Source organism: Oncorhynchus nerka, linkage group LG13 (genome assembly GCF_034236695.1).
Source record: "Oncorhynchus nerka isolate Pitt River linkage group LG13, Oner_Uvic_2.0, whole genome shotgun sequence".
Classification (NCBI taxonomy): domain Eukaryota; kingdom Metazoa; phylum Chordata; class Actinopteri; order Salmoniformes; family Salmonidae; genus Oncorhynchus; species Oncorhynchus nerka.
The window spans coordinates 68577693-68605281 of NC_088408.1; the positions used below are offsets into that span (position 1 = coordinate 68577693).

At 44.6% G+C, this 27589-nt stretch overlaps 1 protein-coding gene across 1 annotated transcript in view; it reads left to right on the forward strand.

The window, feature by feature from the left end:
• The first annotated feature begins 1029 nt into the window (after positions 1 to 1029).
• The window catches only part of LOC115140674 (hemicentin-1-like), an 82913-nt gene continuing 56353 nt past the window's right edge, over positions 1030 to 27589 (forward strand). Inside the window, exons 1-13 of the mRNA XM_029679004.2 lie at positions 1030 to 1549; positions 8734 to 8804; positions 9141 to 9299; positions 11375 to 11497; positions 23373 to 23544; positions 23820 to 23926; positions 24038 to 24158; positions 24241 to 24504; positions 24604 to 24748; positions 25399 to 25520; positions 25836 to 26108; positions 26599 to 26740; positions 27062 to 27189. Coding sequence (XP_029534864.2) covers positions 1276 to 1549; positions 8734 to 8804; positions 9141 to 9299; positions 11375 to 11497; positions 23373 to 23544; positions 23820 to 23926; positions 24038 to 24158; positions 24241 to 24504; positions 24604 to 24748; positions 25399 to 25520; positions 25836 to 26108; positions 26599 to 26740; positions 27062 to 27189 — 2101 coding nt within the window. The 5' untranslated portion in view covers positions 1030 to 1275. The remainder of the gene's footprint in view (positions 1550 to 8733; positions 8805 to 9140; positions 9300 to 11374; positions 11498 to 23372; positions 23545 to 23819; positions 23927 to 24037; positions 24159 to 24240; positions 24505 to 24603; positions 24749 to 25398; positions 25521 to 25835; positions 26109 to 26598; positions 26741 to 27061; positions 27190 to 27589) is intronic.

Below are 27589 nucleotides of genomic sequence, written 5' to 3' on the forward strand. Positions count from 1 at the left end.
TCATACTATTCTATACATTTTGGAATGAGGCTAGGGAATTTATCATTTTTAAAGCTAATTTCCGGCTATTCTACACGTTTTTGCAATGCTGCTGAGAGACAAGGTTGCAGTTTTACAACTGATTTCTTATAATTCTATTTTTTTTTTACATGGCTTATGATGTGTTCATATCTTACCTGGGAAGGGGGGAGCAACCATAGAGATCCTATTAAATTACTAGACGGGCTATGTTATAAACCTTCAAATTTCCAAATGGGGTGAAAATGGCAGCCATATTGGTCAGGGAGAAATCCAAACCAGTCTTTTTGGAATTAATGGCATTAGAGGCATAATCCTGCTTTTTCTTACACAGGAAAATCAAACAAAGGCATGTGATGTATCAGAAATTGTGTAATTTAATTAATGTTAACCTACAATATTGTCCTATAATCCTAAATACAGTTTATACAGGTTTTGTACACATTTTCTGTATATATACCCTCTAAAATATATGTAAACATACCATAAATGTCTAAAACCATAAATGTTTCTTGGAAAGCTGAGAGTGCTATTATATGATACAATACCAGTGCTTGTTGCATTTACAACATTTTAAATCCTATCATCTACTGATTTCAGTCAGTGTATGGCTGTAGATTGATTGCATTGTTTGAATGGAATATTGGCATATTAGCAGTTAACTTGTCAAATTAAACGAATTATTCCTCTGGCTGGCTAGCAAGCTAATAAACATACAGTGCAGATAAATTCTTCAAATTAATTATTTTACACACCATGGTTGACCAACTCCCTGATCATGTTATAATATTTATGTATATATTTTTTTTGGGGGGGGGCACAGAGCCTGTGCCAGGAGAATGTGGACGGGGTTGGGCTGGAAGTGATAGCCGGGTCAAGTTACACCAAAAAAAATATGCTTGTTCCTACTCAGGACCCTTTTAACACCCATCCCTGCCACCGTTCCGAGCGCTCAGCATACACTACCATTTCTCCAGAGGAGCTGCTTTCTTCAATCCGTCCAAACTTTTGTGCATGGATGTTACTCGGGACGAAATAACGTGCTACACCATCTAGTCTAGATCTACATGTAGGCTATTTCAGTTGAGGCACAACATTTTTCAAAGATTTTTTAGTTTGGTTGTCTTTGGCAATAATTCGATTTCTATAGATACATTTTTTTGGGGGGGATGCGCCAAAACGTATTTTTTTTATGTGTTAATGTTTTAACTGGTTTGTTACGTTTATGAAATCAAACACAGATGCAGTAAATTGAGAATGACCGTTATTATGTTGAAGTGCCTTGTCTTGGCGCTCTTTATTTGCGGGCACAAAGTCCTGACCGACCCGCGAGTTGAGGGTGGCCAGGAGCACTTTGATTCCATGGACAGTGACAGCGCTTCAACCCTGGCATTTGTGTTCGATGTTACTGGCTCAATGTATGACGACCTCAAACAGGTGATAGATGGTGCCTCTCGGATCCTGGAAAAGACCCTCAACCGGAGGACAAGACCCATCAAAAACTTTGTCCTCGTGCCATTTCATGACCCAGGTAAAAAAAATAAAAAAAATAAAAAATGTTTCATAACCCTAGTTATTTCTTACAAGAGTAAGATATTTAGCATTTTTGAAAAAGACAAATGACAATAGGCCTACATTATTTACATGAAACAATTGACATTAAACAATAAGGCCTCAATCAGATCAAACATTAAAGGAACTGTCCAGTGTTTCCAGATTTCTATGAAATATGACATAATTACAATAGGAGTGATGGGCCAGCTCAACTTCTTCAGGAGGATGACATAATCCTCTGAGGAAATAGCAAGCATTTTTAACACTTCTGTTTGAGATACATATTTAAGGTGGGTTTTTTAAAACTGTTAATTTATTTATTTATGCTTTGGCCACAAATACAAGTATAGGCGCACCTCTTCCACTCAACCTCTACGGGAAAGCTGGAGCTTGAAAAAAAGAGAGTGCCCTAATGGGGGAGGGTGTTTGAGCCCAGATGAGAAGCATATGCTGTCTTCTGGTGTGTAATTACCCCAATCACCCCCATCCACCCCTCCGGAAAGCCTACCAGCCCCAGTAACCAACCCTGGGTGGAAGGGCTGGATGCTGAGAAGGGGATGGTGTGCTCGGCTAGCTACACTAACGCCACACATTTGATCTGTGTCTAATTTAGTATGCCCTTGGGGACTTTGTAAGCCTCCTAAGATTGCAAAGAAACAGGGTGACAAAGAGGCATGACAGTGTCTATGTTGTATGGGCTCTTATGACTGATGTGGGGACAAAGCCTTAAAAAGCCTGAAAAAAAATGATAGTGGGGGAGAGAGGGATCAATAAATACTCACCAGGTAGTCTGGCAGTCTGACATGTCCACGTATTATCAATGTCTAAAAGTTATATTTGGTAAGCAATGTGATGGCAAAGCTTGAAGCACACACACACACACACACATACAAAAACACCCACACTGCCCCTAACCCAATCTACGGGCCTCTCCCTCACAGAGTGAACTGTTCTATATGGCAAGCTATTCTATATGACAGACAATATATTCTCTGTGTGTTGATTAATGTTTACTGCTCCATCGACCAGCCCCTGAAGGATTCCAGATAAGTGTCAGATCTTAGCAGGCTGTTATTAGTCACGTTGGGGTCCACTGCAGTATGAGAGGGGCTCAGGTCACAGAGAGTGCCGACTTCAGCACTAAACACAACTAATGATTCCTCCGTTATCATGGGCATTTTGAAGATGGCACAATACCACCACAGACATGCTATATTTAAGCAATAAGGCACAAGAGGGTGTGGTATATGGCCAATATACCATGGATAAGGTCTGTTCTTAAGCACGACAAAGCGGTGTGCCTGGATACAGCTGTTAGCCGTGGTATAGCCATATACCACAAACCCCTGGGGTACCTTATTGCTGTTATAAACTTAAATTCAGTTTTGGTCATAGCTGTGGTATACCTTGGCCTTCAGCCAATCAGCATTCAGGGCTCAAACCACCTAGTTTAAAATATAGCATCTAGCATGTAGTGTATGTGATACTTTATTGTCCACCAGTAATGATTTAGGGGACTAGACATTATTTCTGGCATAGGCCCTCAGATCCTCAAAAAGTTCTATAGCTGCACCATCAAGAGCATCTTGACTGGTTGCATCCCCGTTTGGTATGGCAAATGCATCGCCCTTGACCGCAAAGCGCTACAGAGGCTGGTGCGGACAGCCCAATACATTACTGGGCTCCCTGCCATCCAGGACCTTAAGGCTCGAAACATTTCCTAAACATTTCCTAAAACTCCAGCCACCAAAGCCATAGACTGTTCACTCTGCTACCATCCGGCAAATGGTACCTGAGCATAGCCTCAGACCAACAGGTTTTGAGACAGCTTCTACCCCCAAGCCATAAAACTGTTAAATAGCCAGTGCCTATAGTAAATTAATGGTACCCAAACTATCTGCAATGGTTCTATCTTGCACTGACCCTACGCAAATGTCATGTCGTGTGTGTATAGGTGGCAGGGTAGTCAGGCGCAGGAGAATCGAACTTGGTATCAATGCAGTAGTTTAATAACGTAACAAAAACACAGCTCCAAAACCAGAGTACATAAAAGCAAAGTGGGTACGAGGACCCATCGCGCACCAATACAAACTTCACGAACATGAAAAAACAAACCATCTCTGACAAGGGGAAACAGAGGGTTAAATACACAACAGGTAATGAATGGGATTGGAACCAGGTGTGTATGGAGACAGACAAAACCAATGGAAAATGAAAAATGGATCAATGATGGTTAGAAGACCGGTGACGTCAACCGGCGAGCACCGCCCGAACAAAGAGAGGCATCGGCTTCGCAGAAGTCGTGACAGTACCCCGCCCCCGACTCACGGCTCCAGCAGCGTGTCGACACCGGCCTCGGGGACGACCCGGAGGATGAGGCGCAGGGTGATCCGGATGGAGACGGTGGAACTCTCACAGCAGGGAAGGATCTAACACGTCCTCCACCGGAACCCAGCATCTCTCCTCCGGACCGTACCCCTCCAGTCCACGAGGTACTGAAGGCCCCTCACCAGACGTCTCGAATCCAGGATGGATCGAACGGAGTACGTCGGGACCCCCTCGATGTCCAGAGGGGGCGGAGGAACCTCCTGTACCTCAGCTTCCTGGAGCGGGCCAGCCACCACCGGCCTGAGGAGAGACACATGGAACGGAGGTGTTAATGCAGTAATTGGGGGGAAGCTGTAACCTATAACATACCTCGTTCACTCTCCTCGGGACTTTAAACGAACCCACAAACCGCAGACCCAGCTTCCGGCAGAGCAGGCGGAGGGGCAGGTTTCGGGTCGAGAGCCAGACCCTGTCCCTCGGTGTGAACACCGGGGCCTCACTGTGGTGACGGTCTGCGCCAACTTTCTGGCTCAGTACGGCTCGCTGAAGGTGGACGGCGTCCCATGTTTCCTACGCACGCCGGAACCAATCGTCCACCGCAGGAGCCTCGGACTGACTCCTATGCTAAGGAGCCAGAACCGGCTGATACCCTAATACACATTGAAAGGGAGAAAGGTTAGTGGAGGAGTGGCGGAGCAAGTTCTGGGCCATCTCTGCCCGATCCTGGCAATAGGACCTCAGAAACCTACCCACATCCTGGTTAACTCTCCACCTGCCCATTACTCTCGGGGGGAAAACCTTAGGTAAGGCTGACCGAGACCGAGACCCCAGACATTCCATGAACGCCTTCCAGACCCTTGACGTGAACTGAGGACCCCGATCAGACAAAATATCCTCAGGCACCCCATAGTGCCGGAAGATGTGTGTAAACAGGGCCTCTGCAGTTTGTAGGGCCGTAGTGAGACCGGGCAAAGGGAGGAGACAACAGGACTTAGATAAACGATCCACAACGACCAGGATCGTGGTGTTACCCTGTGAAGGTGGAATATCGGTTCAGAAATCCACCGACATGTGCGACCAAGGCCGTTGTGGAACAGGTAAGAGTTGTAACTTACCTCTGGGCAGGTGTCTAGGAGCCTTGCACTGGGCGCACACTGAGCAGGAGGAAACATAAACCCTCATGTCCTTAAAGTGGGCCACCAGTACCTCCCACTAAGACAGTGCACATCCGACCAATCCCAGGATGACCAGAGGAGGGTAAAGTGTGGGCCCAATAGAGCAGCCGGTCGCGGACAGCAGACGGAACGTACAGACGCCCAGCTGGACACTGAGGTGGAGTGGGCTCTGCACGTGACGCCCTCTCAATGTCCGTGTCCAGCTCCCACACTACCGGAGCCACCAAACAAGAGGCTGGGAGTATGGGAGTGAGATCCAAGGTCCGCTACTCTGTCATACAGCCGAGACAGCTCGTCTGCCTTAACGTTCTGGGAGCCTGTTCTGTAAGAGAGGGTAAACACAAAACGGGTGAAAAACATGGCCCACATTGCCAGGATTCAGTCTCCTCGCCTCCCGGATGTTCTCCAGATTGCGGTGGTCAGTCCAGATGAGAAAAGGGTGTTTAGCCCTCTCAAGCCAATGTCTCCACGCCTTCAAAGCCCTGATGACAGCTAACAACTCCCGGTCCCCCACATCATAGTTTCGTTCCGCCGAGGTGAGCTCCTTAGAGAAGAAGGCACAGGGGCGGAGCTTCGGTGGCGTACCTGAGCGCTGAGAGAGTACAGCTCCTATCCCAGCCTCGGACGCGTCCACCTCCACTATGAATGGCAAAGAGGAATCCGGATGAGCCAACACAGGAGCCGAGGTAAACAGAGCCTTCAGATGCCTAAAAGCCCCGTTGGCCTCAGCTGACCACTGCAAGCGCACCGGCCCCGGATAAAACCTCCGGGAGTAGTTGATAAACCCTAACAATCGCTGCTCCTCCTTCACCGTGGTGGGGGTCGGCCAATTACGCACGGCTGCAATGCGGTCACTCTCCATTTCTACTCCTGACGTGGAAATATGATGCCCTAGGAAGGAGACGGACTGTTGGAAGAACAGGCATTTCTCAGCCTTGACGTACAGGTCATGCTCCAACAGGCGACCAAGCACTCTGCGCACCAGGGACACATGCTCGGCGTGTGTATCGGAGTATATCAGAATGTCATCGATATACACCACTACACCCTGCCCGTGCAGGTCTCTGAAAATCTAATCTACAAAGGATTGGAAAACTGATGGAGCATTCATCAACCCATACAGCATGACGAGGTACTCATAATCTGAGATCCAGTTTAGTGAAGAAGCGCGCCCCGTGCATTGACTCAATCACCGTGGCGATAAGAGGTAGCGGGTAACTGTACCTCACCGTGATTTGATTGAGACCTCGATAATCAATGCACGGGCGCAAACCTCCATCCTTCTTCACAAAAAAGAAACTCGAGGAGACGGGTGAAATGGAGGACTGAATGTACCCATGCGCAGGGATTCGGAGACATATGTCTCCATAGCCACCGTCTCTGCTTGCGACAGGGGATACACGCGACTCCTGGGAAGCGCAGCGTCTACCAGGAGATGTATCGCACAATCCCTCCGTCAATGGGGTGGTAATTGAGTTGCCTTCTTTTTACAGAAGGTGAGAGCCAAATCGGCTGTGGGACCCCCCTTACGTCACCATACACAAAGGAGCGGTGGCCTCCCTGATAAACCCTGACACCTAATGGTTGACTATCTAAGGAGTGAACGGGGAAGGGTACATCCACGGGAACAATGGGGATCCCCAAACTATAAGCTAACACTTTAATAATGAAATTCCCAGCCGTGCCTGAATCTACTAGCGCCTTATGCTAGGAACAGACAAACATATGTGCAACAGAGGGCCCTGGGTGAGAATGGTGCCTACTCACCTGGGGTGACGCCAGAGCGCCCTGCTTGCTGCCTTGATTCCCAGAGGAACCAACCCGGCACCGACCAGCAGTGTAACCCCTGCGACCACATATAGTGCATGAGCGGGAACCCCCTCCATTCTCCCTGCGCACCGTCCCTCCCAGCTCCATGGGTATCGGAGAGGGGGTGCGGGAGGATGGAACAACCAGACCCAGATCTGGACGTCCGCGAGTAGCAGGCAGGTTGTCCAGCCGGATGGACAGGTCCACCAGCTGGTTGAAGGGGAGGGTGGTGTCTCTGCAGGCCAGCTCCCGACGGACGTCCTCGCATAGACTACAGCGGTAATGGTCGATCAGGGCCCTGTTGCTCCATCCAGCGCCGGCAGCCAGGGTCCTAAACTCCGGGGCAAACTCCTGGGCACTCCTCGTGTCCCGCCTCAGATGGTAGAGGTGCTCACCTGCCGATCTTTCCTCGGGTGGATGGAAACGGCGGGTGAACTCCTCAAAATGTTCCATCGCCGTATCTCCCTCTCCACACACGGAGCTGGCCCACTCCAGGGTGGACCGTAAACCCTGGCAGTTGGCAGCAATTCCGTCGTACCCCTGTGGCACGGATAGACGGATCCCACTGGGTTCAGGCGGGAAAGGGGCGCTCAGGATAGACCCCTGTTGTGCTGGTGGAGGCACTGGAAAAACTGTCTCTCCCAGCGGTCCATATTCTGGACAACACGATCCATGGCGGCACATAGATGGTAAAGCTTCTCCGTATGCTCCTGGATGCGCTCCTCCATCTCCATGGCCGGGGTACCTTCTCCTGCTGACTTCATATATTGGTCAGAGTTTCTGTCACGTCGTGTGTAAGGATGGCAGGGTAGTCAGGCGCAGGAGAATCGAACTTGGTATCAATGGAGTAGTTTAATAACTATACAAAAACACAGCTCCAAAACCGTAGTACATAATAAAAGCAAAGTGGGTACGAGGACCCGTCGCGCACCAATACAACCTTCACGAACATGAAAAAACAAACCATCTCTGACAAGGACATGAGGGGAAACAGAGGGTGAAATACACAACATATAATGAATGGGATTGGAACCAGGTGTGTAGGGAGACAAGACAAAACCAATGGAAAATTAAAAATGGATCAATGGTGGCTGGAAGACCGGTGACCGCCGAGCACCGCCCGAACAAGGAGAGGCATCGACTTCGGCAGAAGTCGTGACAGCAAACCATATACACAGTCACTCACACACACTACATTGATACCCCAACACAAACACACATACATACACATTACACACACACACACTCACACTCACACACACACTTTTACACTCATCATTTGCTGCTGCTACTCTGTTCTTTATTTTAATCGTATTATTATCTATCCTGATGCCTCGACACTTTACCCTGCCTTCATGTACATATCTTCCTCAAATACCTCATACCCAAGCACATTGATCTGGGACTGGTACTCCCTGTATATAGCTTCATTCTTGTGTATTTTATTTTATTCCTCGTTTTAGTATTTTATTTTTGTGCATTGTTTGGAAGAGCTCGTAAGCAAGCATTTCAAGGTAAAGTCTACACCAGTTCTATTCAGCGCATGTGACAAATACCATTTTTATTGGATTTGAGCAGCATGAACTGCTGTTGAAATTATAAGTGTAGTACCTCCATTTAGCTATTAACTCCAGAAATCATGGATGACTGAGGACTTTAATTACTCTATGTGGCAACTACAACATCCTTTCCCCATTTTGATTATGTTCCAACAGCCTAAAAAAATAAATAAATAGGAAAGACCTATAGTTTTCATAGTAGATCATCAAGCACCCTATCATTTTTTCAGTGCAACTGAGTTAGCTTTTTAATTATATGTTAATAACATCCACATTATTCTTTCTCCTAGACATTGGCCCTGTGTCCATCACCACTGACCCAAAGAAGTTCCAGCAGGATCTGCAGGAGCTGTTTGTCCAAGTGTGTACCAGAACCAAAGCCTGATACAAATTTATAGCTATACCATCTCTGCCAGAACATCCGCCAGACTCCATATGATAGGCTTAACATACTTTATACCAATCTGTAGACCAGGAAGGATATAGAATATACAGGATATGTAGATATGCAGACTGCTTAGAATATGAAGACAATAGTCTCTACAGTCAATACAGTATAAGTTTCGAAACTAAATAGGATTATGGTTAGGCTACACAGCACAGGTCTTTAGACTATGCATAGTGATGCATTTCCTGTTCCTATTGAGGCCCTCAGTGATGGCGTTGGATCAATGGTCTGTGTGTTGTCTTCTCTCAGGGAGGTGGAGACTGTCCAGAGATGAGTATAGGAGCCATAAAGAAGGCCCTGGAGGTGTCCCTACCAGGCTCCTTTATCTATGTGTTCACTGACGCCAGAGCCAAAGACTACCGCCTCAAACGGGACGTACTGCAGCTGGTGCAGCTCCGACAATCACAGGTAATAATTGCACTCTAGAAAATGCTGGGTTGTTTGGTTGACCCAACTGCTAGGTTGCAGGCGTTGGGTCACTTAGTTGGGTTGTTTTCTTTAACCTAAGTCTAGCCCCATAGAAATGCATTGAATAACACATGAATAAATGGCTGATGTAACGACTGTTGTTGGTGGAAGGAGAGGAGGACCAAAGCGCAGCGTGGTAAGTGTTCATTTTTTAAATAAAACAACTGAACACTGAACAAAACAACAAACGAACAGTCCTGTAAGGTGACGAAAAACACTAAACAGAAAATAATCACCCATAACGAAAATGGGGAAAACGACACCTGCCTCTGATTGAGAACCATACCAGGCCAAACACATAAACACAACATAGAAAAAATAACATAGACTACCCACCCCAACTCACACCCCTGACCAAACTAACACAAAGACATAATAAAGGAACTAAGGTCAGAACGTGACAGCTGAAAAGACAGTAAAGAAAAATAATATAAAGGAATAAGGTTTTGAAGTGTCTGTCCTATATCTAGGAGATAGAAATATTTTTGTTTTTTTGACACATATTTAACCCCTTATTTTTGTTATTCTTATTAAACAACATACTAACTCTAAATAAGTCAGGAGCAAGCCAGGTAGCCTAAGAAGGAACGGAAGTGAATTATTTAGGCTACATTATTATTATTTCGAGGCTATAGCCTGCCATTTAAGAAATAAATTGTGAAGCATTTGTGACACGCATGTCAGCAACACATCAACAACAGCACTTCAAAAACATGCCTATAAATGTTGCAATAAGGCTGTATAAAATTAAATTAATTACTCTATTTTATAACAGCAATATCATGGAATAAAAAATTATACATTACAAAAAAGTTACAATGGCATATAGGCCTACAGTACCTGATGATACGCGGCTGCTGTGTTAAACAACAAATAGCTTTTTCTTGAATGAATTGATGCTCAGATACTTCAGTTGTAACTGGTTCTGTTGCACTACAGTTTTACAGTTGATAGACGACTTTAGCACTGTTTCAAACTTAGACTATCCTCTTTTTTAACAATAGCCTGCATAGATATCAAAATGTCTGTGGTGCTGCAGCATACACTCATTCATTGTCATGCTCTGTTTACATGTCTCCGGTCATGTAAAATGACAGAATTGCATGAAATGCGTTTATAAAATAAAAATTTCCCTTGGATCGCTAATAACATGATAGATTCATGCAGTGTTTTCATTATAATGATATCTTTTCACCCATACCCTTGTCCGCGATGGTCTGCATATCCACAACCTTCTGGCTACTCTGCCATGTAATGTTTACAAAACGAAGAACAGTTTCTAAAAGTGGATATCTAACTCTCTGGGCTGGGTTTCCCCCCCAAAACATTGTAGCACTAAGATAGTCTTCCGTCCATTTAGTGTCAATGGAATTAAGATGATCTTAATGCTACGATGCTTTTGTGAAACCCTGGTTTGTCCTAGGAGTGAGGGTAAACGATAGGCATGTTCTCTGCTATCTTTGTAAGTTTTCAAGGAGGGTCGGTTAAAATATATTTTACTGAATGTAGGGCCATCCATTTTTATTTCAGAGAGGTCCAATTTTCTCCAGGCACACCTCATTATAAATAACGTACAGTTTCTTACATAAGTGTACGAGTTCAATAAAAGCCTATATAAATCCCTTTGCTGGGGTGAAATAAGGTGGCAGATCCTTATTATAATATTCTAGAAGAATGTGGAAAATGCCCCCCAACAATTATACATTTGCAGTATATACAATTAACATAATGAACAGGAATTACATTTACGATCACAAGGTGGCCAATAAGATATGTCAGAGCCTACGCCGCCAAAAATTCCTACGGATTACGTTCAAAAATTCCAAGGTAGTAGGTCAATCCAGCATGAAGGTAATAAATTGCCAAATGATGGTTAAATTAACCCATGTTTGGGTAATCACACAGCCCAACTAGCTCAGTCAAAATAACCCAGGATGTGTTCCGTCCAATATTTACCCAGCACTGGGTTACCAAAAAGTAATAACCATCCACCGCTGTCTTCTGTGTGCACCCAGGTTGTGTTTGTGCTGACTGGGGACTGTGGAGACCGCTCTCAGCCTGGGTATAGAGCCTATGAGGAGATCGCTGCCACAAGTTCTGGACAGATCTTCCACCTGGACAAGCAGCAGGTCAATGAGGTGAGATTCAGAAGAGGAGAGTCATCAAACTCATTTATATACAGTACCCGTCAAAAGTTTGGACACACTTACACATTCAACATTCTACATTTTACGTTGTAGAATAATAGTGAAGACATCCAAACTATGAAACATATGAAACATATGTAGTAACCAAAAAACTGTTAAACAAATCAAAATATATTTAAGATTTTAGATTCTTCAAAGTATCAACCCTTTGCCTTGATTACAGCTTTGCACTCTCAACCAGCTTCACCTGGAATGCTTTTCCAACAGTCTTAAAGGAGTTCCCACTTATGCTGAGCACTTGTTGGCTGCTTTTCCTTCAATCTGCGATCCAACTCATCCCAAACCATCCCAATTGAGGTCAGGTGATTGTGGAGGTCAGGTCATCTGATTCAGCACTCCATCGCTCTCCTTCTTGGTCAAATAGCCCTTACACAGCCTGGAGGTGTGTTGGGTCATTGTCCTGTTGAAAAACAGATGATAGTCCCACGAAGCGCAAACCAGATGGGATGGCGTATCGCTGCAGTATGCTGTGGTAGCCATGCTGGTTAAGTGTGCCCTGAATTCTAAATAAATCACAGACAGTGTCACCAGCAAAGCACCCCCACACCATCACACCTCCGCCTCCATGCTTCACGGTGGGAACCACATATACGGAGATCATCTGTTCACCTACTATGCGTCTCACAAAGACAAGGTGGTTGGTACCAAAAAGCTCAAATTTGGACTCATCAGACCAAAGAACAGATTTCCACCGATCTAATATCCATTGTTCGTGTTTCTTGGCCCAATCTAGTCTATTATTCTTATTGATGTCCTTTAGTAGTGGTTTCTTTGTAGCAATTCCACCATGAAGGCCTGATTCACGCAGCCTCCTCTGAACAGTTGATGTTAAGATGTGTTACTTGAACTCTGTAAAGCATTTATGTGGGCCGCAATTTCTGAGGCTGGTATCTCTAATGAACTTATGCTCTGCAGCAGAGGTAACTCTGAGTCTTTCTTTCCTGTGGCGGTCCTCATGAGAGCCAGTTTCATCATAGCACTTGATGGTTTTTGCAACTGCACTTGAAGAATCTTTCAAAGTTCTTGACATTTTCCGAAATTGACTGACCTCATGTCTTATAGTAATGATGGACTGTCGTCTCTTTGCTTATTTGAGCTGCTCTTGTCATAATATGGACTTGGACTTTTACCAAATAGGACTACCTTCTGTGTTCCTCCCCTGCCTTGTCACAACACAACTAATTGGCTCAAACACATTAAGAAGGAAAGAAATTCCACAAATGAACTTTTAATTGAAATGCATTCCAGGTGACTACCTCATGAAGCTGGTTGTTGAGAGAATGCCAAGAGTGTGTAAAGCTGTCATCAAGGCAAAGGGAGACTACTTTGAAGAATCTCAAATATAAAATATATTTTGATTTGTATAACACATTTTGGTTACCACATGATTCCATATGTGTTATTTCATAATGTTGATGTCTTCACTATTATTCTACAATGTAGAAAATAGTAAAACATTTTTAAAAATCTTGAATGAGTAGGTGTGTCTAAACTTTTGACTATATTTTTTCAATCACACTCATGAGGGTGTGCTGAGTCAATGGTCAACCATAAGTGTGATTTTTCTGTAAGAATTGTAGGTTTTTAGTCTCTTCAGGACATCTGTTTAAAAAATACAGGCAGGTTCAAATGAACACATGGTGTATGGAGAATATTTTATATGTAAAAGCAGTCGAAAGAATAGCTATATGAACCCGATATCACTCATACATGTAATCATAGTGTATTGTATTGACACACATAAAATATTTTTTCAGTGCATATTATTCGTACCAGGAACTATATAATAGTGGTGAGTGATTACTTTATCTCAGCATGTAACTGAACCACAAATCTTGGAAACCTAAGTCAACGAAGCTCAATAACTCGCAGTCAAACTTAAAACAAGACAGAGTTTCCTTTGGGAGAGACACTGGTATCCTGCATGTCATCAGAGGAGACTGGAAGGTGGCCCACTGAACCCCTGAACCCAGCTCTCTGTGTGTGTTTTTATGTGTTTCTGCCTTTCTTTCAAATCATGTCGGTCTTTATGTATTCATGTGTATGTATGCATGGTGCGTGTATGTGTGTGGGATCTGGTTCTAATAACACTTCATAACCTCCATAGTTCATTGAGGAGTGTTTGAATGTCAGAACCACATTGCAGGGCATAGCTGTGCAACAGTATAATGGTTAATAATGAAGAGCTGCGGGACTACATTCACACCATCAACAGAAACCAGTCCTCTCATCGTGGGCCCCAGCTGGCCAGAGTGTGGATAATGCTAGACCAGGTTGGATTGCCTTTACATGTTTTAAAGTGACCACTCTCACCTTTCAAATGTTATGCTAATTGACAAGCTCTCCACTCATTTAACAAGGATCAACAGAACTACAATCCTATTTCAGATGTACAGTACTCCTGGGTGGCATGGTATTACTGAATTCATTTAAATCCTTTAATCCTTGGAAACTGCATGCCTCAAATCTAAATAAAATCTCCCCTCTTAATATCAGTTTAATAAAGTGTGGCCAAATCAAATATACACAATCTTTTGTGGTCTCGGGCAGAGATGTGGAGAGAAAACAGACTGCTTATTTTACTCTTTAACACCAGGATATGGTCTGTCATGGCTTCCCTCTTTCTTTCCAACACAGCTGCCCTCTTTAGCTGGCTCCAAATCCATACACAACAGCTCATTGTGAAACCTTGTGTGTTACACTCCTTAAACTCTTAATACTTAACTTGTTGTAATCACTGGAGCAATCTGTCAGTAAGCCCTCGGTCAGACAAAGAACACTAATGCGCTGTTTAAAACCTCTTAAGGATCTGCCCCTTTTTCCTCCATTTTTTTGCCTATAATTTACATTTACATTTAAGTCATTTAGCAGACGCTCTTATCCAGAGCGACTTACAAATTGGTGCGTTCACCTTAAGACATCCAGTGGAACAGCCACTTTACAATAGTGCATCTAAATCTTTTAAGGGGGGTGAGAAGGATTACTTTATCCTATCCTAGGTATTCCTGAAAGAGGTGGGGTTTCAGGTGTCTCCGGAAGGTGGTGATTGACTCCGCTGTCCTGGCGTCGTGAGGGAGTTTGTTCCACCATTGGGGGGCCAGAGCAGCGAACGGTTTTGACTGGGCTGCGCGGGAACTGTACTTCCTCAGTGGTAGGGAGGCGAGCAGGCCAGAGGTGGATGAACGCAGTGCCCTTGTTTGGGTGTAGGGCCTGATCAGAGCCTGGAGGTACTGAGGTGCCGTTCCCCTCACAGCTCCGTAGGCAAGCACCATGGTCTTGTAGCGGATGCGAGCTTCAACTGGAAGCCAGTGGAGAGAGCGGAGGAGCGGGGTGACGTGTAATGACATACCCAAATCTAACTGCCTGTAGCTCAGGCCCTGAAGCAAGGATATGCATATTCCTGGTACCATTTGAAAGGAAACACGTTGAAGTTTGTGGAAATGTGGAAGGAATGTAGGAGAATAACACACAATAGATCTGGTTTAAAATATATATATATTTTAAATATTTCACTTTTATTTAACCAGGTTGGCTAGTTGAGACCAAGTTCTCATTTGCAACTGCGACCTGGCCAAGATAAAGCAAAGCAGTTAGACACATACAACAACACAGAGTTACACATGGAATAAACAAACATACGATCAACAATACAGTAGAAAAATCTATATACGGCATGTGCAAATGAGGTAGGATAAGAGAGGCAAGGCAATAAATAGGCCATGGTGGCAAAGCAATTACATTATAGCAATTAAACACTAGATTGGTAGGATGTGCAGAAGATGAATGTGCACATTGAGATACTGGGGTGCAAAGGAGCAAGATACATAAATACAGTATGGGGATGAGGTAGATTGGATGGGTTATTTACAGATGAGCTATGTACAGGTGCAGTAATCTGTGAGCTGCTCTGACAGCTGGTGCTTAAAGCTAGTGAGGGAGGTAAGAGTCTCCAGCTTCAGAGATTTTTTGCAGTTCGTTCCAGTCATTGGCAGCAGAGAACTGTAAGGAGAGGCGGCCAAAGGAAGAATTGGCTTTGGGGGTGACCAGTGAGATATACCTGCTGGAGCGCGTGCTACGGGTGGGTGCTGCTATGGTGACCAGTGAGCTGAGATAAGGCGGGGCTTTACCTAGCAGAGACTTGTAGATGACCTGGAGCCAGTGGGTTTGGCGACGAGTATGAAGCGAGGGCTAGCCAACGAGATCATACAGGTCGCAGTGGTGGTAGTATATGGGTTTGTTGACAAAACTGATGGCACTGTGATAGACTGCATCCAATTTGTTGAGTAGAGTGTTGGAGGCTATTTTGTAAATGACATCGCCGAAGTCGAGGATCGGTAGGATGGTCAGTTTTACGAGGGTATGTTTGGCAGCATGAGTGAAGGATGCTTTGTTGCGAAATAGGAAGCCGATTCTAGATTTAATTTTGGATTGGAGATGTGAGTCTGGAAGGACAGTTTACAGTCTAACCAGACACCTAGGTATTTGTAGTTGTCCACATGTTCTAAGTCAGAACCGTCCAGAGTAGTGATGCTGGACGGGCGGGCAGGTGCGGGCAGCGATTGGTTGAAGAGCATGCATTTAGTTTGACTTGCATTTAAGAGCAGTTGGAGGCCACGTAAGGAGAGTTGTATGGTATTGAAGCTCATCTGGAGGTTAGTTAACACAGTGTCCAACGAAGGGCCAGAGGTATACAGAATGGTGTTGTCTGCGTAGAGGTGGATCAAAGAATCACCAGCAGCGAGAGCGACATCATTGATGTATACAGACAAAAGAATCAGCCCGAGAATTGAACCCTGTGGCACCCCCATAGAGACTGCCAGAGGTCCGGACAACAGGCCCCCCAATTTGACATACTGAACTCTATCGGAGAAGTAGTTGGTTAACCAAGCGAGGCAATCATTTGAGAAACCAAGGCTGTTGAGTCTGCCAATAAGAATGTTGTGATTGACAGAGTCGAAAGCCTTAGCCAGGTCAATGAATACGGCTGCACAGTAATGTCTCTTATCGATGGCGGTTATGATATCATTTAGGACCTTGAGCGTGGTTGAGGTGCATCCATGGAGGTACGGTGGGATTCAAAATGGTCGGTAATTTGTTTGTTAACTTGGCTTTCAAAGATCTTAGAAAGTCAGGGTAGAATAGATATAGGTCTGTAGCAGTTTGGGTCTAGAGTGTCTCCCCCTCTGAATTGGGGGATGACTGCGGCAGCTTTCCAATCTATGGGAATCTTAGACGATACGAAAGAGAGGTTGAACAGGCTAGTAATATGGGTTGCAATAATTTCGGCAGATAATTTTAGAAAGAGAGGGTCCAGATTGTCGAGCCCAGATTGTCGAGCCCGGCTGATTTGTAGGGGTCCAGATTTTGCAGCTCTTTCAGCTATCTGGATTTGGGTGAAGGAGAAGTGGGGGAGGTTTGGGCGAGTTGCTGTGGGGAGCACAGGGCTGTTGACCGGTTTAGGGATAGCCAGGTGGAAAGCATGGCCAGGCGTAGAAAAATGCTTATTGAAATTCTCAATTATTGTGGATTTATCGATAGTGACAGTGTTTCTTAGCCTCATTGCAGTGGGCAGCTGGGAGGAGGTGCTCTATTCTCCATGGACTTTAGAGTGTCCCAGAACTTTTTTGAGTTTGTACTACAGGATGCAAATTTCTGTTTGAAAAAGCTAGCCTTAGCTTTCCTAACTGCCTGTCTGTATTTGTTCCTAACTTCCCTTAAAAGTTCCCTAAAAGTTCCCTTCCCTAACAGCATATCACGGGGGCTATTCGATGCGAATGCACTAATGGTAAAAGATAATACAAAGGAAAAAACAACCGTACTTTTGTATTTTTTTTTGTACCATCATCTTTGAAGTGCAAGAGAAAGTGGCAGCATGAGCACCGGGTGCGGTGGCATGTGCCTGTAATCCAAGTCACTGGGAGGCTGAGGTTGGTGGATCAAGTGAGCTGAGGAGCTCTGGGCTGCAGCACACTATGTTGAACGGGTGTCCACGCTAAGTTCGGTATCGATATGGTGTTCCTGGGGGAGCCCGGGACCACCAGGTTGTCTAAGGAGGGGTGAACCGGCCCAGGTCGGAAACGAAGCAGGTCAAATCCCCCGTGCTGTCCAGTAGTGGGATAATGCACCAATTTGTAAGTCGCTCTGGATAAGAGCGTCTGCTAAATGACTTAAATGTAAATGTAAATGTAAATGTAAAGTCCATATTGTATTTTTCCAGCCCAGGTGCAATATACATTTTTCCCACTAGATGGCAGTGTATGTGCAAAGTTTTAGACTGATTCAATGAACCATTGCATTTCTGTTCAAAATGTTGTATCATGACTATTCAAATATGCCTAATTTGCTCATTAATAACTTTTTATGTTAAAAATTGTGCACTCTCCTCAAACAATAGCATGGTATTATTTCACTGTAATAGCTACTGTAAATTGAACAGTGCAGTTAGATGAACAAGAATTTAAGCTTTCTGCCAATATCGGATATGTCTATGTCATGGGAAATTTCTTGTTACATACAACCTCATGCTAATCGCATTAGCCTACATTAGCTCAACCGTCCCGTGGAAGGGATACATATCCCGAAGAATTCAACTTGAATTCTGGTCGTTTTGGTCATGGAGGCCATCCTCAATTTTCAGTGTGAGAGGGATGTGAGAGGGCTGAGAACCTGGCCAAGAGAAATCTTTCTGGGCTCTGGGAGGTTTCATCTATGCTCTAATCCGTGCGCATGGATGATGTCTGTTCTCTTGCGAGAGTCGACCATGAGCTCATGGGTTATTGCTGTCCATCTATAAACTACTCTAGGCTGTTTATGATCACCTTGTCAGCAGCCTGGCTAATGCATGTTCGTGTCTCTGTGTTTCAACTCCACACGCACTCCTCACTGAAGTGGCTGGACTTCCTTCTATAAAAGAACCACTAGTAACATTGGCCCAATGGTTTCCTTATCAGGTGGGCCCAGTTGTGAGTTAAAGGGACAGGGGTTTTTGTTAAAAGATCAATTAAATCCACTTCATCCATATCTTCTGTCGTGTTCCTGATGTTAGTGAAAAAAGACAGTCTCTGTAGTCTAGACCTGCTTTCAGAAACAGGAAGACAGATGTGGTAGACTCTTGCTTGTTGTCTGGGGGAGAGGCAAGGCAGGTGTTTTGAGGTTCCCATCCAATAGGAGAACGGGGGTCCATCTGGGACTGATTTGGCCTAATAACCTGGTTCCTGGCACCCCGTCTCCTCTCTCACAGTGATGGTGGTAGCGGCTTAACCCCAGAGCCAGAGTTGGGAGACCCCTGTGTGCAAGGAGGGCTGTGGTCTATAGGTTCCCCAACCACTATGGGAGGAAAATTCAAGCGGTCTGCTGGGTGGTTTCAAAGGGGCATGATGAGGAGGAGGAATCCCTGTAGAAAACAACCTAGCTGGAAGATGAAAAGAACAGTGTATCTCCTCAGCCTTAGCGGACCTTCCTCTGGCCACCCTCCTTGCTCTAGTTCTAAAATAGCAGAAGTGCTTCTTCCTGACACAACACCACGTGCCTGTTCAGTCGAGACACAGCAGATGAGGTTTCAAAGACCCGTCGATCCTCTGTAACACCAAAAAAACATATCCACTATGGTTACAACCCTTTTTTATGGTTCTTTATAGAACCTTTTCTCAATCTGAAAGGTTCTTTGTAGATCCTTTTTTTATTCCGGTCAGACAAATTATATTGATCAAATTTCATAGGTGTTATTATTGCGTTAATTGACAAGTTGAAACAAGTGCGCTATATCTGGAACAGCTGGGGGTCCCCTGATGAGAGAATTGAAAACCACTGACTGATTTAGTCAACTGTTCTCAATTGACTTAAGGCCATGCATTAGTTTTTCACAAGACACCATCACTGGCCATAGTCATATGTAATTCATAATGGCATAACACAACATATTAAATAAACTGGAATGATCTCATGGTTGCACAAAAAGCGTTGTGCGTAAACCACACCCCCAAATATTCAAATGAGCTATTATCACTAAAAGAGTTGTAAAGAACCTTTGATGACCTCAAAGGGTTATTTGAGTCATTTTGATTTCCACAGAACCATCACCCATCCCAAAGAACCATTGAGGAACCCTAATGTTTTGTTTTGAAATGACAGCTGTTTCCAGTTGTAAATTCAGAGAGGAACCAGCTGCTGTCAGCACCCAGTGGGCCAGCTTTGCTCACTCCAATCTTCTCCATTATTCCTAAATATATTAAGATGTGTTGAATAAGCCCCATTTCTCAGAGGGGCCACTGAAGTAATGTTTTCTGTTTTTGTTTTATTATAGGTACAATGCAACCATAATGTCTGTACTCACGAGACCACAGTTGCTTGTTAAACACTTGAAAGATGGAAAAATAATGATCCGGTCATAAAAAATAGATTCAGTTATACAACGGGTTCTTCTCTTCCTGTAAAGGGGAAAGGACACGTTGTTTTCTCTTCTGAATCCTAACCACCAGCATGATTTCACCTAGAGGGTTGAGTATATAATCAAACATTGAAATTCTACCTGTCAAATATTCTACAGTAATAGTCAAGGGGAAAAGTATTCTCAGTGATGATTACTCCTGAAATGTATTGTAATAAAGCCCCCCAGGCTTATTTCAGACTCAGCGGAAGCCAGGCATTGGTTAATCTGTTCTCTGAGAATAAGATAATTACCCTCATATCAGAGTGAAGCCTCCACAATCCCATCAACCCAAGACCAGACCAGTCCTCTCAGGCCATGTCTGCTATTGAAAACCCAACCAATATGTAGGGTTCGGGAGTAACAGAATACATGTGGCCTAATGGATTACAAAAAAAAATCAGATTACATATACTTTTAAAAAAGTAGATGAGTACTTCTAGAATTACTTTCAAATTCAGAAAGGATGTCTGCGGGAATTTGGCGGAAAAAATATTGGCCTCCTTTCTGTTTTCTCAATGATATTCAAATTGTCTTTGAAAAAATGCCTGCTTTAAATTTGTTCTGACTGAGCGAGAGTGACCAGAAATCAGAGACCACTATGATGACACATAATGCATTTGATGGATCGCAGGAAAAGAGCAGGAATAGGCTTTTGTAAACTATAGTATAAGCAATGTCATCCAATGGTGCGAATGCAAACAGAGCAAAACGAGGGATTATATTGGACAAATTAAGGTAGGTCCCCGTTTCTTTCCGCCTGCTTCCATTTAAGAAACGTTTTGCAACAGAATCGGCTGCAAAATTATCAAATCAAATGATATTCGTCACAATACACATATTTAGCAGATGTTAATGCGGTGTAGTTAAATGCGGGTTGTTCCTAGCTCCAACAGTGCAATAGTATCTAACAATTCACAACAATACACACACATCTAAAAGTAATAGAATGGAATTAAGAAATATATAAATATTAGGACGCGCAATGTCGGAGTCGAGATATCAAAGCGTACAACAAAAACGTAAACAATACATTTTTCACATGCAAATACCACTTTTGGGAGTGCTCAAAGCTTCAACTCGAAGCAATGAGCCCAATCAGTCTATCATAAACAACAGAGTAGGCTAATTATTCCATCGTTTTGGGGTTATACTCAGGTAAAACAATTTGACTAATCTATATTTCCATCTTTCTAAATTCTATTTTTGAAGACAAGGGGTGTTATATTAATTGGAATGACTGAAAATATGACTGTCTGTTGTTGTTTTTTATGTAAAGATATAGCCTAATCATATTATTATCTGTAGTAGAAAGCAGTGAAGCCTGCAAAACCAACCCATTAAGTAAAATGCAACGTCCATTTATGGACAGCTATGTAAACTGTAACACAAAGGTAACCTGCCTAAATGACTACTGACCCTTAGCGCTCACGTCTGTAGCCATGAAGTGCTTTGAAAGGCTGGTCATGGCTCACATCAACACCATTATCCCAGAAACCCTAGACCCACTTCAATTTGCATACCGCCCTAACAGATCCACAGATGATGCAATCTCTATTGCACTCAACACTGGCCTTTCCCACCTGGATAAAACAAACACCTATGTGAGAATGCTATTCATTGACTACAGCTCAGCGTTCAACACCAGAGTGCTCTCAAAGCTCATCAATAAGCTAAGGACCCTGGGACTAAACACCTCCCTCTGCAACTGGATCCTGGACTTCCTGACAGGCCTCCCCCAGGTGTTAAGGGTAACAACACATCCGCCACGCTGATCCTCAACACAGGGGCCCCTCAGGGCTGCATGCTTAGTTCCCTCCTGTACTCCCTGTTCACTCATGACTGCACGGACAGTCACAACTCCTACACCATCATTAGGTTTGCTGATGACACAACAGTGGTAGGCCTGATCACCGACAATGACGAGACAGCCTATAGGGAGGAGGTCAGAGACATGGCCGTGTGGTGCTAGGACAACAACCTCTCCCTCAACATATTCAACACAAATGAGATGATTGTGGACTACAGGAAAAAGAGGACAGAGCACACCCCCATTCTCATAGACGGGGCTGTAGTGGAGCAGGTTGAGAGCTTCAAGTACCTTGGTGTCCACATCACCAAGAAACTAACATGGTCCAAGCACACCAAGACAGTTGTGAGGAGGGCACGACAAAACCTATTCCCCATTAGGAGACTTGGCATGGGTCCAATCGAGAGCATCTTGACTGGTTGCATCACTGCCTGGTATGGCAACTGCTCGCCCTCCGACAGCAAGGCACTACTGAGGGTAGTGCGTACGGCCCAATACATCACTGGGGCCAAGCTTCCTGCTATCCAGGACCTCTGTACCAGGCGGCGTCAGAGGAAGGCCCTGAAAATTGTCAAAGACTCCAGCCACCCTATTCATAGACTGTTCTCTCTGCTACCACAAGGCAAGCGGTACCGGAGAGCCAAGTCTAGGTCCAAGAGGCTTCTAAAACAGCTTCTACCCCAAGCCATAAGACTTCTGAACATCTAATCAAATGGCTTCCCAGACTATTTGCATTGCCCCCCCCCCCCCCCCCCCCCTTTTACACCGCTGCTACTCTGTTGTTGTCAACTATGCATAGTCACTTTAATAACTCTACCTACTAACTGGTGCCCCCGCACATTGACTCTATACAGGTACCTCCTGTATATAGTCTCGCTATTGTTATTTAACTGCTGCTCTTTAATTACTCGTTACTTTTATTTCTATTCTTATTCACATTTTTAGATTTTTTGTTATTTAAACTGCTTTGTTGGTTAGGGGCTCGTAAGTAAGCATTTCACTGTAAGGTGAATACCAGTTGTATTCCTCGCATGTGACTAATGACATTTGATTTGATTTGCATGTTATGAGATAACACACATTTTGATTTAACATTGATTTATCCTGCAATAGATGTGATATACATGTTTGTCTTCTTCTAATGCCTCTTTAACAGGTTGTCGTTTATTGGGATGAGTCTTGTCCTTGAAGCAGAACTGAGTGAGGCATTAGGGTTAGCATTGTGGTTAGGGTTAAGGTGAGGTTTAGGTTTAAAATCAGATTTTATGATACTTAATTTCCACTATAATTTGCAAATTAATTCATTAAAAATCCTACAATGTGATTTTCTGGATTTTTTTCTTCTCATTTTGTCTGTCATAGTTGAAGAGTACCTATGCTGAAACTACAGGCCTCTCTCATCTTTTTAAGTGGGAGAACTTGCACAATTGGTGGCTGACTAAATACTTTTTTGCCCCACTGTATATAGTCTAGTCTAAGTCACAGACCTCCCCTGTCTAGTATGTCCTCTAGCTGTGTGCTGTGTGGGGTGTGCTGCTATCTTGCTGAGATTAAGTCTTCTCTTCTGCCAGGTCTTGAAGTGGGTGGAGGAGACAGTGCAGGCCCTGAAGGTTCACCTGCTCTCTTCCAATCATGACAGCGCTCAGGAGAACCAGTGGGAGGTGCCCTTTGACCCCAGCCTGAAGGAGGTCACTGTGTCACTTAGTGGCCCAGCCCCTCAGATCGAGCTCAGGGATCCCCTTGGTACATCATGCTTTCATTATGTATTTTCTCTGTATAGATAGCAAATAACTTTGTCAATACTTGAGAATAATACTATATATCCATCAGTGGAGAATGCTGAGGGGAGGATAGCTCATAATAATGTCTGGAAAGGAGCTTGTGGTTTCCACTCCAGCCATTACCATGAGCCTGTTCTCCCCGATTAAGGTGCCACCAACCTCCTGTGATATCCATTTTGCTGAACATTAATGTTATTTAAAATTTTGAAATGATATTGTTATGTCTCAATTGCTTAGGTCACACTGTTAGAGTGGAGGAGGGCCTCACAGAGCTGCTGAATATCCCAAACTCTGCCCGTGTTGTCAACCTGAAGTTCCCCCGACCTGGAGCCTGGACTCTGAAGGTACTGTACAGTAGATCCTCCTGATGTGATCATCCTGTATTGAGAATGAGATAACTGCTTTAGTCACCTCTGAGACAAAATACAACAACTGAATGTCCTGTCTATGTCCAGGTGGGCGGTGGTGGCCGCCACACTCTGAGAGTTACAGGGGTCAGTAATCTGGACTTCCGGGCTGGGTTCTCCAGTATACCAGTGTCTGAGTTCAACCATACCAGGGAGAGACCCATCAAAGGTAATGTGTGCATGCAATTTTATGTCTTTGTATGTATACGTGATTGCATTGAATAACGTTGGGCTCCCCTCCCCTTTCAAAGGAGTTCCAGCCCATGTGCTGCTGAAGTGTACAGGACTGAAGCCCCCAGGTCAGCTGAGTCACATGGAGTTAGTTTCAGGTTCAGGACGCTCCCTACGTACCCTCCCCGTGCCTCTGCCCTCTGACAGTGGCAGCCGAGGACTCTGGAGTGTCCCAAAATTTCGCACTCCTTCCCAAAGCTTCTTCCTCAAGGTGACAGGGAAGGATGATGAAGGATACCCCTTCCAGAGGTTGTCCAGTGTCTCCTACACAAACATAATCCCAGGTAAGAGATCCCTCTCCTCAGTCTCTTTCCTAGTGTCTCCAAGACAGACCTAGTCCTTTGTGTGACCTTTTCCCTCCTCTCTTTTTTGTCATGACAAAGATCCCCCAGCGGTGAGCATGCCCAAGGTGGTGAACGGCTTTTATATGCAGCCCGCTATGATTGGCTGTTCGGTAGAGAGCGACGTTCCCTATAGGCTGAGGTTCACCAGGAGTGGCGTTGCTATTGGGGAGGAGAAGTTGTTCCAGTGAGTCTCCATCTGTTCTGTTTGTTGAACACACTATAACACACTGTAACACACTGTAACACACAGTAACACACTATAACACACTCTAACACACTATAACACACAGTAACACACTGTAACATATTGTAACACTCTATAACACACTATAACACACTATGAACACACTATAACACGCTAGCACACTATAACACGCTATAGCACACTATAACACACTATAATACACTATAACACTTGACTTGCCCTCCTTTTGGATGGAACAGCCATATGCATTCAATACCCGCTGTAAAACAGCTAATTAGGTCATGGGGTATGACACAGTGTACTGTTTGCAGTTACCAGCTCTGCAAGACATTATTGCCGATAGACTCGGTTGCCTTTTATTGCTGCATCAATCAGGAGACGGGTATACACAGTGGATTTTGTGTACATTACGCATTCGATTGTGTCATCTTGGAAACTTAACAAAGCATTATTTCTTTCTCCCTCTGTTCTGACACTCTGTTTTGAATTACATGCATGAAATAATGCCGACCTCTGACGAGTGGTATTCGCTGTGTCTCTGTGCCAGAGAGGCTAATTTGTCAATGGTGTAAGACAGTATCATGTTCCCATCATCACTCATCTGCCAGCTAACTGTTCATGGGACTCAGGTTCTCTGGCAAAGCATTTTGGGAAATTCCACATGCCTCAGGTGAGGATGAGGGTCCGTACGAGTGCATCGCTCAGAGCAGCGCAGGACTCAGACAAGCGCTCACACAGCTGACCGTGAGAGGTATGTCAGAACACACCAACACACACACACACACACACACACACACACACACACACACACACACACACACACACACACACACACACACACACACACACACACACACACACACACAGTCACAGATCACTTACAGTACCGTAGCTAGTCAAAGCTTTCCAAAATACTTATCTTATTTATATATTGCTGATTTAAATACCACTTTGAAACAAAACATGTAATTCCAAATGTTTACATTGACAGTAAAATGAACTGTTTTGTCCCTGCTCATAGTGTGTTGTTTGTCTCACTGTGTTGACTGTGTTTCCCATGAGACAGAGCCTCCTCCGGTGCTGAAGGCCCCACTGAACGTGAGCTCTACGGTGGGGGCTGTGGCTGTGATGGCCTGCCAGGTGGAGGGCTCCATGCGCCACAACCTGACTTGGCAGCGGGCAGGCCTCACTATCTTGGCCCACTCCGGGAGGGTCAGGGTCCTGCCCAACTCCTTGCTGGAGATCAATGAGGTGCAGCCCCAGGATGCTGGCCAGTACCAGTGTGTGGCCACCAATGCCAACGGAGACAGCCGAGTCACAGTGTGGCTGCTCGTCCCAGGTACTGTAGCTCACCGCACTCCAACCACACTGTACTGATCATCTGCTTAAACACTAAACACATCCTCTATACCTCCTCCAGGCCTCCGGCATCTGCTTTCCATTACTGCCTTAGTAGCATGACTGGCCCCATCTAATTGTATTGACACATTTTTTATCTACTTCTCCAGAAACGCTCTCAGTCAGAACATGTTTCAAATCAGCCCAATTGATGCAAGTCGAAAATTGCAGCTTCTATGATGGGCATGGACTCAGATGCTTGTAATGCGTTTGCAAAGGACAAACAAATTTGAAACATGTCTCTGACTGTGATCCGCTGTGATCATGATGTCAGGCCCTCCTGGTGAATCACGCTCTGCCCCCAGACTAGGAGAGATTTACCACTGCCTAGCCATAATCAGCTCTGCCTGTAATAAATTATTACTCATACAAACATGACTGGGACATGAGTCATCAGCTCTTTCCTATGGATCCTCTCTATCTCTCTGCAGAGGCCCCTTCTGTGGTAGTCAGACCCCAGAGACAAGCCTTCTCCAGGGGGTCTGAGGTCCGCCTCGTCTGCACAGCAGCCGGCTCCCCCCCTCCGCAGCTCTTCTGGAGTCATGGAAACATGTTCCTCCCTAATCGGCCAAGGTAAAGGAACTCTTAGCCCACTCAACACCTACACAACAGCAGCTGCAGAGAGTTGTTGGATTCTATTTTAACAGCTTCCCATGAATATACAAATGTCACATCTCGTTTGCTTCATTTTACAGTTGCAGCTAACCACAAACTACATTATTCCCGATTTTTGGTAAATGTACGTGATCTGGCTGCCAATAAATACATTTTCAAAAGAGATTGGATATACTTGGACATCAAGTGATGAATTTCACCAAGACACATGTATTTGTAATCATCTAAATCAATTAAAATGAATTCCCATGACTGATCTGTCTGTCTTACACAATACAGGATGAGTATATCCAACCACGGAGGTCTAACAATCAGAGATGCCCTCCCCGAGGATGCTGGGAACTACACCTGCCTGGCAACCAACGAGGCTGGAACTGCCACTCAGACTGTGTCTCTCAATTATGCAGGTGGGTAGAGATGTCATATCAGTTCCAGTCCTATTATAGGTTGAGTGAGATACCACTATAAAGGCTATGATGTGGGCTTTCCATTTAAAGACTAGTTCTTTACCACTTTCAACCCACGCATATACACTGCTCAAAAAAATAAAGGGAACACTTAAACAACACAATGTAACTCCAAGTCAATCACACTTCTGTGAAATCAAACTGTCCACTTAGGAAGCAACACTGATTGACAATAAATTTCACATGCTGTTGTGCAAATGGAATAGACAACAGGTGGAAATTATAGGCAATTAGCAAGACACCCCCAATAAAGGAGTGGTTCTGCAGGTGGTGACCACAGACCACTTCTCAGTTCCTATGCTTCCTGGCTGATGTTTTGGTCACTTTTGAATGCTGGCGG